Source organism: Macaca fascicularis, chromosome 19 (genome assembly GCF_037993035.2).
Source record: "Macaca fascicularis isolate 582-1 chromosome 19, T2T-MFA8v1.1".
Classification (NCBI taxonomy): Eukaryota; Metazoa; Chordata; class Mammalia; order Primates; family Cercopithecidae; genus Macaca; species Macaca fascicularis.
In genome coordinates this window covers 47,737,405-47,748,484 of record NC_088393.1, presented here as the reverse complement: position 1 = coordinate 47,748,484, position 11,080 = coordinate 47,737,405, and the positions used below count along the sequence as shown (strand labels likewise).

Here is an 11,080-nt window from a genome sequence, read left to right as displayed (position 1 = left end):
AATCTCGGCTCACTGCAACCTCCAGCTCCTGGTTTCAAGCGATTCTCCTGCCTCAGCCTCCTGAGTAGGAGGGACTACAGGCATCCACCACCATGCCCTGCTAATTTTTGTATTTGTAGTAGAGATGGGGTTTCACCATGTTGCCCAGGCTGGTCTCAAACTCCTGAGCTCAAGTGATCATCCTGCCTTGGCCTCCCAAAGTGCTGGGATTACAATCGTGAGCCACCCCGCCAGGCCAAAAACAGTATTAACGCTGGGGAGAATTCCCCTTCCTAGTCTACCTAAGCCTTAGGCAGATCACACTTAGGAGTAATGTGTGCTTCAGTTTTCCCTGCTTCCTGCTAACATTCCGGGTCTGGTCTTTGCAGCATGCGAGTTTGAAACCCTGGGGACACATGCATTGACAGGTGGGTGAAGAATGACTCAGGTACAGTTCTGTGGGGTTGGTTGGTTTTGAGATGCAGTCTTGCTCTGTCACCAGGCTGGAGTGCAGTGGCACAATCTCGGCTCACTGCAACCTCCAGCTCCTGGTTTCAAGCGATTCTCCTGCCTCAGCCTCCTGAGTAGGAGGGACTACAGGCATCCACCACCATGCCCTGCTAATTTTTGTATTTGTAGTAGAGATGGGGTTTCACCATGTTGCCCAGGCTGGTCTCAAACTCCTGAGCTCAAGTGATCATCCTGCCTTGGCCTCCCAAAGTGCTGGGATTACAATCGTGAGCCACCCCGCCAGGCCAAAAACAGTATTAACGCTGGGGAGAATTCCCCTTCCTAGTCTACCTAAGCCTTAGGCAGATCACACTTAGGAGTAATGTGTGCTTCAGTTTTCCCTGCTTCCTGCTAACATTCCGGGTCTGGTCTTTGCAGCATGCGAGTTTGAAACCCTGGGGACACATGCATTGACAGGTGGGTGAAGAATGACTCAGGTACAGTTCTGTGGGGTTGGTTGGTTTTGAGATGCAGTCTTGCTCTGTCACCAGGCTGGAGTGCAGTGGCATCATCTCAGCTCACTGCAACCTCTGCCTCCTGGGTTCAAGTGATTCTCCTGTCTCAGCCTCCTTAGTAGCTGGGATTACAATTGCACGCCACCACGCCTGGCTAATTTTTGTATTTTTAATAGAGATGGGGTTTCACCATGTTTGGCCAGGATGGTCTGAATCTCTTGACCTTGTGATCTGCCCGCCTCGGTCTCCCAAAGTGCTGGGATTACATGTATGAGCCATCACGCCCCACCGAGGTACAGTTTTTTTTTGTTTTTTTTGTTTTTTTTCCAGCTTGTCCCAGTGCTAAGCTGATCACCCACGATCCCTGGTCCCTACTCCTGCCCTAAGTTTATGCTGATCTAGGATGTTCTTGTTTTTTAGGGAAGAAGATTCTGGACTAGGAACATGGCCAATAAGTAGTTAGGGCGCATGGAGGAGGTCGGTGCTGGGTCCTCGACCATCACACTCAGAGCTTATTCCCGCCTCCAGCTGCCAGGACTGCCGCTCCATACTCCATCCACAGCCAACTCCCAGCTGGAGCTTCAGGTCTGGGTTTGGCCCACCAGGTACTCCTGCTCCCTGCTCTTGCCCCATTTGTTCCAGGATAGCTTAAGACTTCTAGGCCAGGCGCGGTGGCTCCTATTTATAATCTCAGCACTTTGGGAGGGCGAGGTGGCAGGATCACTTGAGACCAGGAGTTTGAGACCAGACTGGGCAACGTAGGGAGACCTCGTCTCTAAAAAATAAAAGCTGGGCGTGGTGGCTCACACCTGTAATCCCAGCACTTTGGGAGGCCAAGGTGGGTGGATCACTTGAGGCCAGGAGTTTGAGACCAGCCTGGCCAACATAGTGAAACCCTGTCTCTCCTAACAATACAAAAATTAGCCAGGTGTGGTGGTGTGCGCCTGTAATCCCAGCTGCTTGGGAGGCTAAGGCAGGAGAATCGCTTGAAACTGGGAGGCAGAGTTTGCAGTGAATGGAGATGGCACCACTGCACTCCAGCCTGGGTGACAGAGCGACACTCCATCTCAAAAAAAAATAAATAAATAAAAAATAAAAAATAAAAAAATAAAAAAAATCCAGAGGCAAGATTGCTTTCCAGATTAAAGACAGAACAAAACAAAGAGAAGGAAAAAGAGAAAGACGCATGCAGAAACAGAGATGAAAAGACAGGATGTAGAGGTTAGGCAGAGAAAACAAATCAGAGAGAGAGACAGAGAGACAGAGATGAGACAACGACAGAGACAGAGAAGGAAGGCAGAGACCAAGAGAGGCAGAGACAGACGAAACTAGGGGTCAGAAGGGAAGGGAATGTCATTTTGTGACTCAAAGCACAAACTGAGGTAGATTTGGAGAAATGCAGAAAGACAGATGGAGGCAAAACATACAAAATAGGTGGGTTTTAATGGAGAATTTTATAAAAGGGAAAGGGCATGTGAAGGGGCCCCTGGGCCAGGCCCGGGACCACCGCATCAGTGGGAGCGCTGGGGGAGGCGGGGCAGTGCAGGGCGTCGCAGCTTCCAGGCGTCCGTAGGTCCCTTCTCCAGGTCCAAGCGGGCCGCCCCATGCACATACGCATAAGGGGGCTGCAGGATGCGCTGCAGGGGCCATGTGTGGTAGGCGCGGATGGGCGGCCAGCGGGTGCCAGGGCTTAGGCCCGGGGCCGCGCGGGCGCACAGTGGTGCGGCTGGTGCGTGGGTGCGAATCCCGGGCGGCAGATACAGCGGAAGGAGCCATCCGTATTGAGGCAGCGCGCGTTGACGCACAGCGGGGAGGCAGCCTCGGCCTCATCACACTCGTTGATGTCTGTGGAGGGGGGACAAGGATCCCTGCTGAAGGCTGGGGCCCCAGAAGCTCGCCTCCTCGGCCCCTTAGGCTCTTGGAACAGAGGAGCAGATGCTGAGCCTCTCGTTTGGAGTCCAATCTGACCTCAGCCATCTGCTAGCTGTGTGAGCCCGGCCAGGTGGCTTAACCTCTCTGTGCTTCAGTTTCGTGTTCTGTAAGATGGGTATGGTGGCCCATACGGCACTAGGATTTTGTTAAGAAAATAATAATGGCCGGGCGCGTAACGGTTCATGCCTGTAATCCCAGCACTTTGGGAGGCTGAGGCGGGCAGATCACTTGAGGCCGGAGTTCGAGACGAACCTGGCCAACATGGTGAAACCCCGTCTCTACTAAAAATATAAAAATTAGCCAGGCGGGCCGGGCGCGGTGGCTCACGCCTGTAATCCCAGCACTTTGGGAGGCCGAGGCGGGCGGATCACAAGGTCAGGAGATCGAGACCACGGTGAAACCCCATCTCTACTAAAAATACAAAAAAAAATTAGCCGGGCGCGGTTGTGGGCGCCTGTAGTCCCAGCTACTCGGGAGGCTGAGGCAGGAGAATGGCGTGAACCCGGGAGGCGGAGCTTGCAGTGAGCCGAGATCGCGCCACTGCACTCCAGCCTGGGCGACAGAGCGAGACTCCGTCTCAAAAAAAAAAAAAAAAAAAAAAAAAAAAAAAAAAAAAAAATTAGCCAGGCGTGGTGGCGGGTGCCTGTAATCCCAGCGACTTGAGAGGCTGAGGCTCGAGAATCACTTGAACCCGGGAGGCGGAGGTTGTTGTAAGCCAAGATCAGGCCACTGCACTCCAGCCTAGGCGACAGAGTGAGACTCCGTCTCCAAAAAAAGAAAATAATAATAAAAAAAAAGAAAATAATACTGATGATGGTGTCAACAACAGTAAATGTTCATGCATTGTTTTAAGCACATTACGAGTATTAACTTTGTTCTAATATCCCTATTAGGTAGGTACTGTAATTCGTTTTACACATGTGCCTCCATTTGCACATGGTCTTAATGTTATTGTAAATCAGTGTTAATAATATTCACAATTCTATGAAATGGGATCTTTGACTATAGCCATTTTTCAGATGAGAAAAATTAGGTAAGGGCAGCGACCTGTCCAGCGTCACACAACAAGCTGCTGGACTGGGCCTGAGGTCTATGTGACCTCCTTGAGTTTTTTTGTTTGTTTTTTGAGACGGAGTTTCGCTCTTGTTGCCCAGGCTGGAGTGCAATGGTGTGATCTTGGCTCACCGCAACCTCTGCCTCCTGGGTTCCTCCCAAGTAGCTGGGATTACAGGCATGCACCACCACACCCGGCTAATTTTGTATTTTTAGAGACGGGGTTTCACCATATCGGCCAGGCTGGTCTCAAACCCCTGACCTCTTGATCCGCCCGCCTCGGCCTCCCAAAGTGCTGGGATTACAGGCGTGAGCCACCGCACCTGGCTGAGTTCTTGATTTTAATCACTTGGCTTTACTACAATCCAAATTAGGCAGACTTGATTAATACTCCCATTTTACAGGTGGGAAGACTGAAGCTCTCCAAAGCGGTCCTGCAAATTGCCCAAGGTAGCATTGCAAGTCACACCAGCACTATTCTATCCTATCCTGCTTCAAGGCCCAGTTCCAGCACTGTGTCAAGCCCTGTCCTGCTGACACCCTGACTCCGCCTTCTTCAGTCAAGCCCCATCCAGTTGCAATTACTCCTCCCTTCTGGGCTGGTCCGTCCCCTGTAGTGAGGTTGTTTCCCGTCCCTTACCAGCAGCCCCTGCTCAGGGCTTCCACCCTCCCTGGACAAGCCTTGCCTCTCCCCACGTATGCTGGCCCCGGGCCCGCCCTCACCAACGCAGGCCATGCGAGTCATGTCCAGGCGGTAGCCATCGAAGCAGCGGCAGGTGAAGCCTTCGGGGACGCGCACGCAGCGGCCATTGGTGCAGCCGTCCAGGATCCCGCACTCCTCTGCCTCCAGCTCCTCGTAGGGCTCAGCCAGGGAACCTGTGGGAAATGCGGGGACCCTGTGACTTGAAGTCCCTGCCTTAGTCCCTTACCCACCGCGGTGGGTGCGCGTCCTTGGCTCCATCTTTCTTGCTCTAAACTGTCCATCCCCCTCCAGGGCTGCGGCGGGCGCTGTGGGGCCAGTAAGCTTACCTCATTCTCTCGCCAGCTTTCCCTCTGCCGCTTTCTCTGTCTTTGCCGGGCTACAGACACTTCTCTGTCCCTCTCCGTGGCTCTCTCCAGTTGCACCTGTGTTCCGTCTCTCCTCCCACCTTCTCTGTTTCCCTCCCTCCCCTCTCTGTGCACACTTCACCCCTCATTTCAGTCTCATCATCCGCTGGCAGCGCTCACCAGCATAACTTCCACCTTCAGGAAGCTCCTCGGGCTCTGGGAAGGAGCGGCGGGTGTCCCGGGACCGATAGGGCCAGCGGGTGCCCGGGCCGGGTGGCGCAGGAGCCTCAGATTCGCCATAGGGGCCACCATCGTCCTCAAAGTCTGGCATGTCGAAGCGGGGTGCCCCGTAAGGAGCCTCCCGGCGGGCGAAGGGCCCAGGTGGCGGTGGGTAGGGGTCGTAGGGTAGCGCAGGTGGCGGGTACAACTCAGGCCCATACGGGAGGCCCTGGTAAGGTGGGCCTAAGTCTGGGCCGTACTCGTAGGGGAGTCCAAAGCCACCTGGTCGTGGGGGGCTATATGCAGGGGGGCGTAGCACATTGCACAGGGCCTCGAAGTCATCTGGGAACAGAAGTCAAGGCAATCAGCCCCCGCTGGCCCCCACACCCACCCCTCATGTACCCTCCTTGGGAAGAGGAGGCAGAGGAGTGGATGGGGAGGGTCCTGGGTGGCCCTGGGGTGTCTGGAGCCAGCACTGAGAATCTGAAGGCTAAGACTGGGATTCCAACGTGCCGAGATCAAGGGTAATGAAGCCTGCTAAAAATCAGGGTCTGAGGCTAGAATTGGAGGGACCCATGGGAGCTAGGACTAGGGACCTGAAGAAATCAGATGAGGGTGTTCTGTGGACCAGGACGAGGGAATCCCAGGAATTGCTGCTGGGGACCCGAGGGGACAGGATGCATGGGAGAGGGTCTGAGCCACTAGGACCTGAAGGTCTGGGGACCCAGGACTGGGGTCTTTGGAACTGGGCTCCTAAGGGCTGAGGATTGAGGAACTCAGGGGTTGTAGGAACCAAGACTTGGGAATCTCTGGGGCTGTATGTTGGGGTCTTAGGCACCCGGATGTGGTGTCCAAGGCAATGGGATTGGAGTTCTGTGGGGCTGTGACCACGGGGTCTGGGGCCAGGATGGTGAGGTCTGAACAACTGGTATTTCAGGTCTAAGGGCCCAGGATTTAGGGGAGGACATCTCATAGGCTGTGTCTTGTGGTTCTACAGACCAGGAGCGGAGGGTATGACAGACCAGACCTCAGGGGCCTGCGGGGCTGGTACCATGGGATCTGCTGGGTCAGGCCTTGGGATGTCTGTGGCTGAGATTTGGAAGTCTTTGGAATGTGACTCGGGGACCAAGATTTTGGGATGGGCTGCGACTTGGGGGTTGGTCTAGGGGACAGAGTTTGGGTAGAGTCTGGGGGTTCTGAGACTGGGGATCTGAGGGCCTAGATTTGAAGCCCATGGGGCAAGGCCTCTGAGTTCAGCTTAGGCCAGTGCCAGCACCTGAGTCCTGGGCAGGGCAGAGGGCACAGTCCATGCCCCAGGCCTCTCCATACAGGCAGCAGCACTCTGTGTAGGTGGCCTGACGGTCCAGCCGAGGGTGACTGCACACGAGGTCAGCCCCAACTTCCTGCCAGCACACTCCCAGATTGTCATCTGCAGGTGGAGACAGCATGTGTCAGACTGGGCCTGGCACTCGGGTCCTCCCAGGGGCTGGGCCCTTCCCCTGCTGAGCAGCCCAGTCACCCTCTGCCTATCAACAAATCCTTCTCATCAGCTGTGATCTAACTCCGGAAGTTCTCTGAGGTCGCTCCAGGGGTCTGGATTGAGGAACAAGGAGACTGTCATATAAGAGGAGAGGGCAGAAGAAGGGGGTCCAATGACTAGGAGGTAGGGCCTGAGAGGGGTCTACCCAAGTCTGGCTTCCAGAGAGCTGTGTGACCTCGAGGCAGTTGCTTTGCTTCTCTGAGCATTGTCTGACATCTCAGTGTATGGGGGCTAGTGCTGAAGGCACAGGAAATGAAAGAAGAGTGGTTGGGACAGTGGGCAAAAAGAGAGGTGGCAAGATGCATAGAGAGTGTTGGAGCCTGTAATCCACTTTGGGAGGCTGAGGTGGGGGCATTGCTTGAGCTCAGGAGTTCAAGACCAGCCTGGGCAACACAGCAAAAATCCATCTTTACAAAAAAAAAAAAAAACAAAAATTAGCCAGGCGTGGTGGCGGGCTCCTGCAGTCCCAGCTACCACAAGGCTGAGGTGGGAGGATCATTTGGGCATGAGAGGTCGAAGCTGCAGTGAGCTGTGATCATGCCACTGTACTCCAGCTTGGGCGACAGAGCGAGATCTTGTCTCAAAAATGAAAACAACAAAGACAGTGTTCAAGAGACAGAGCTTCAGGAGAAACTGTCAGAGATCTAGAGATAGGAAAAGAGTCAGAAACAAAAAGGGAGAAAAAAGACCGAGAGAGAGAGAGAGAGACACATCCAAAGAGTCAAAGACTCAAAACAGGAAAACAAAGATACACAAGCAGGAGAAAGAGACCTGAAACCAAAGATCCAGAGGGTGTCAGAAATTCAGAGAAAACACGAAAGACAGAAATCTACAAACACCTGGAAAGAGACAGAGACCTAGAGATGCAGAGAAATAATAACAGGTAGCACTCATGTGGCACTCAGTAAAAAATAACATTTGAAAAAATAAAAATAAAATTCCTCAGCCAGGCGTGGTGGCTCACGCCTGTAATCCCAGCACTTTGGGAGGCCGAGGCAGATGGATCACCTGAGGTCAGGAGTTCGAGACTGGCCTGACCAACCCGGAGAAACTCTGTCTCTACTAAAGAAAAAAATACAAAATTAGCTGGATGTGGTGGCACATGCCTGTAATCGCAGCCACTCGTGAGGCTGAGGCAGGAGAATCGCTTGAACCCCGGAGGCGGAGGCTACGGTGAGCTGAGATGGCGCCATTGCACTCCAGCCTGGGCAACAAGAGCGAAACTCCGTCTCAAAAAAAAAAGAAAACTTCTCACAGCCACCCTATAAGGTAGGGGCTATTCACCCAGTGTGCAGAGAGGAAGCTGGAGTCCAAGAGGCAACATGCACTGGGACAGAGACTGAGTTGGGGCTCAGTGGGGCGTGGCCGAGCCAGGAGCATGGGGCGTGGCCTTTGAAGGGCGTGGCTGTCGCAAAAGTGTGGCCCGGGTGCGGGTGTGAGGCTGAGCCGAGGGAAGGAGGGCCTGGACGGCGTGGGAGGGGCATAGCGGATTTGGGGGCGGGGTTACCGAGGCTCTGGCTCTCGTTGGAGACGCAGCGGCGCTGCGAGCCATCCAGCACCAGTGGGGGCTCGCAGGTGCAGTGATAAGAGCCCACAGTGTTGACGCAGCGGCCGCCCTCACAGGCCGGCTCCTCATCGGCGCACTCGTCATTATCTAGGGAGAGGATGGTTAACAGGCATCCCCTTCAACTCCCCCTACCCTTTCCCATTTCTCTTCCCAGCACATTGGCAGTGTGATGGATGGAGTCTAGACTCCAGGAAAGACTCCCGCTGGGGGTGGCCACATTCCAGAGAGGAGCTGGCATGGCTAGGGGTTGGAGAGAGTTGCCAGGGGTTGGGGGAGGTGGGGCTTGTACCAATGCACTCCAGCCGCTGTGTGTGGTAGTAGTAGCCGTTGCTGCAATAGCACGAGTAGCCCGGGGCCGTGTTCACACACACGCCACTCTTGCACACCTGGTCTCGGAAGAGCTGACATTCGTCCACATCTGTGGGAAAAGCAGAGAGATGGGGGTGGGCTGGATGGGTGGAGTGTGTGAGGGCATGACCAGGGAAGACAGAGATAGAGGTGGTGATAGAGACCAAGAAGTAGAGACAGGGAAAGAAAGATGGACAGGCCAGGAGTGGTGGCTCATGTCTGTAATCCCAGCATTTCAGGAGGCCAAGACAGGCAGATCACCTGAGGTCAGGAGTTTGAGACCAGTCTGGCCAACATGGTGAAACCCTGTCTCTACCAAAAATACAAAAAAATTAGCCAGGCATGGTGGTTCGTGTCTGTAGTTCCAGCTACACCAGAGGCTGAGGCAGGAGAATCGCTTGAACCCAGGAGACAAAGGTTGTAGTGAGCCAAGATCTCGCCATTGCTCTCCAGCCTGGGTGACAAGAGCAAAACTCTTAAAAAAAAAAAAAAAAAAAGGTAAAGAAAAAAAAAGAAAAGAAAGAGACAGAGGACGGGTGGGGTTGGGGAGACAGATACAGAGAAACAAAGGCTGAGAGACAGAGCTGGGCCTGAGAGCTGAGTAGGGTGGAGGGTCAAAGGCTGGCCTCACCTCTCCGGAGGCTCGGGTCTCCGCTGGGCGCCAGGTAGCCCCGGCCGTGAGGGCACAATGACTGGTACTCAGCTACACACAGAGACAAGCCTGAGCCAGGACACCAGAGCCCCAGCCCCACCCTGCTCGTGCCCACTTGTCACAAGTCACTCTGGTCCTGTGCCTGTTAATGCCCACCCCTCAGCCTCATGCCCACCTATCTGGCAGCTCGCCCTTGCCCTGACAGTACTAGTACCTCAACGCCCTATCCAAATGTGTCCCCTGTCCCAGGCCCACACCCCACCCAGTATTTCCACCCAAGCCCTCAACCCTGTGTCCCCATCAGCCCATGCCCACCTGTCTCGGTGCCTGGGCACTGCTGGATGCGGCAGCCGTTGCCCCAGCCCTCACCCACAGTACAGCAGCACTCCTGCCACGTCACATTCCGAGCCAGGATGTTGTCACATGCATCCGGGGCCGCCGTGTCAAAGTAGCACTCCCGGCGCCCGCTCCCCACAGGGCCCTGCCTAGGTGTGCTGGGTCGGCGGGGCGGGGGTGGTGGGGGTGGCCTGGCTGGCAGAACGGGGCTGGCAGGTGCCTGGGGCTGTGAGCCTGGGAACGTGCCTAGGGAGACAAGCGGCTTTAGCCCAGTGTGGGTTGAACCCCCAACCCCGCCACATCATAGATGGGGAAACAGGGCGACAGCCATCAGTGGCAGAACCAGACTCCATACCTCTCACACTCCTCTGTCATTGCCTCTCTTTCTCCCACTGTCACCTCCTGTCATTTCTGCATCTCTTGCCTCCCCACCTCACACTTCCCTGTCACTGCAGCTAACAGCTCGGGTGGGTGGTGAGGGAACGTCCCTGGCTTCCTGGATGCCTCTTTGGGTCTCTTATCTGGTGTGTCCCAAACTGGCTGAGTCTTCATCTCAAAATCTACACTTTGTCACCAGGTGCAGTGGCTCCTGCCTGTACTCCCAGCACTTTGGGAGGCCGAGGTGGTCGGATTACTTGAGGTCAGAAGTTTGAGACCAGCCTGACCAACATGGTGAAACCCCGTCTCTACTAAAAATACAAAAAATTAGCCGGGCGTGGTGGCGGATGCCTGTAATCCCAGCTACTTGGGAGGCTGAGGCACGAGAATCACTTGAACCTGGGACGCAGAGGTTGCAGTGAGCCGAGATCACACCAATGCATTCCAGCCTGGGCGACAGAGCGAGACTCTGTCACAAAACAAACAAAAAACCTGTGCCTTGTCTTGGACACAGCTTCCCCACCCAGACATCCACAGCTTGTCCATATGGCCTCTTGGGTTTTTCTCCCACCACCCTTTCTTCCCCTTCCACAGCCCCTGCCTTGGTCCAGCCCTGTCCTCTCCTGTCCAGGCCCCTGCCCCAGCCTGTTCCCTGAGCTCCCAGCCTCCAGTATCACCCGCTGCAATCACCTTCACATGGCGGCCAGAGGAGGTTTCAAAATCCAATTCTATCTTTCCTGCTCAAAACCCTTCCATGAATACTACACAGTCATGAAAAAGAATGAAATCATGTCCTTAGCAGCAGCATGGATGCAGCTGGAGACCATTATCCTAAGCAAATTAATGCAGGAACAGAAGACCAAATACCACATATTCTCACTTATAAGTGAGAGCTAAACAGTGGGTACTCATGGATTTAAAGATGCCCACAATAGATGCTGGGGACCACTAGATAGGGGAGGGACAGAGGGAGAGGGACAAGGGTTGAAAAACTGGATGTTAGGCCAGGCATGGTGGCTCACGCCTGTAATCCCTGTACTTTGGGAGGCCGAGGTGGGTGGATG

General features: G+C 54.6%; 1 protein-coding gene and 1 long non-coding RNA gene across 36 annotated transcripts in view; one reads left to right on the top strand and one right to left on the bottom strand.

The window, feature by feature from the left end:
- Positions 1 to 1,099: 1,099 nt before the first annotated feature.
- On the top strand, positions 1,100 to 10,352 carry LOC135968324 (uncharacterized). Of its 2 annotated transcripts, none has more exons than XR_012427614.1 (3): positions 1,100 to 1,237; positions 1,365 to 1,549; positions 4,334 to 7,169. It is a non-coding gene; the product is annotated as an uncharacterized lncRNA (long non-coding RNA). The 2 variants fall into 2 exon arrangements; XR_010582993.2 differs by lacking the exon at positions 1,100 to 1,237 and adding an exon at positions 10,216 to 10,352 and having other exon boundaries at positions 1,417 to 1,549; positions 4,334 to 4,379.
- Positions 2,369 to 11,080, bottom strand: part of LTBP4 (latent transforming growth factor beta binding protein 4) — a 35,551-nt gene continuing 26,839 nt past the window's right edge. For 18 of the 34 annotated variants that reach the window (XR_012427613.1, XM_074023612.1, XM_065534419.1 and 15 more), the window contains 8 exons: positions 9,618 to 9,884; positions 9,282 to 9,353; positions 8,592 to 8,720; positions 8,243 to 8,389; positions 6,472 to 6,624; positions 5,157 to 5,537; positions 4,653 to 4,805; positions 2,369 to 2,789 (listed from right to left, as the gene is read on the bottom strand). Coding sequence is in view for 31 of the 34 variants with exons in the window: in XM_074023612.1 (XP_073879713.1) it covers positions 2,635 to 2,789; positions 4,653 to 4,805; positions 5,157 to 5,537; positions 6,472 to 6,624; positions 8,243 to 8,389; positions 8,592 to 8,720; positions 9,282 to 9,353; positions 9,618 to 9,884 (1,457 nt within the window). In the remaining 3 variants the exon portion in view is untranslated. Of the gene's footprint in view, positions 2,790 to 4,652; positions 4,806 to 5,156; positions 5,538 to 6,471; positions 6,625 to 8,242; positions 8,390 to 8,591; positions 8,721 to 9,281; positions 9,354 to 9,617; positions 9,885 to 11,080 lie in introns of those variants that run through there. The other 16 variants (XM_045379189.2, XM_074023595.1, XM_074023596.1 and 13 more) reach the window with 4 other exon arrangements.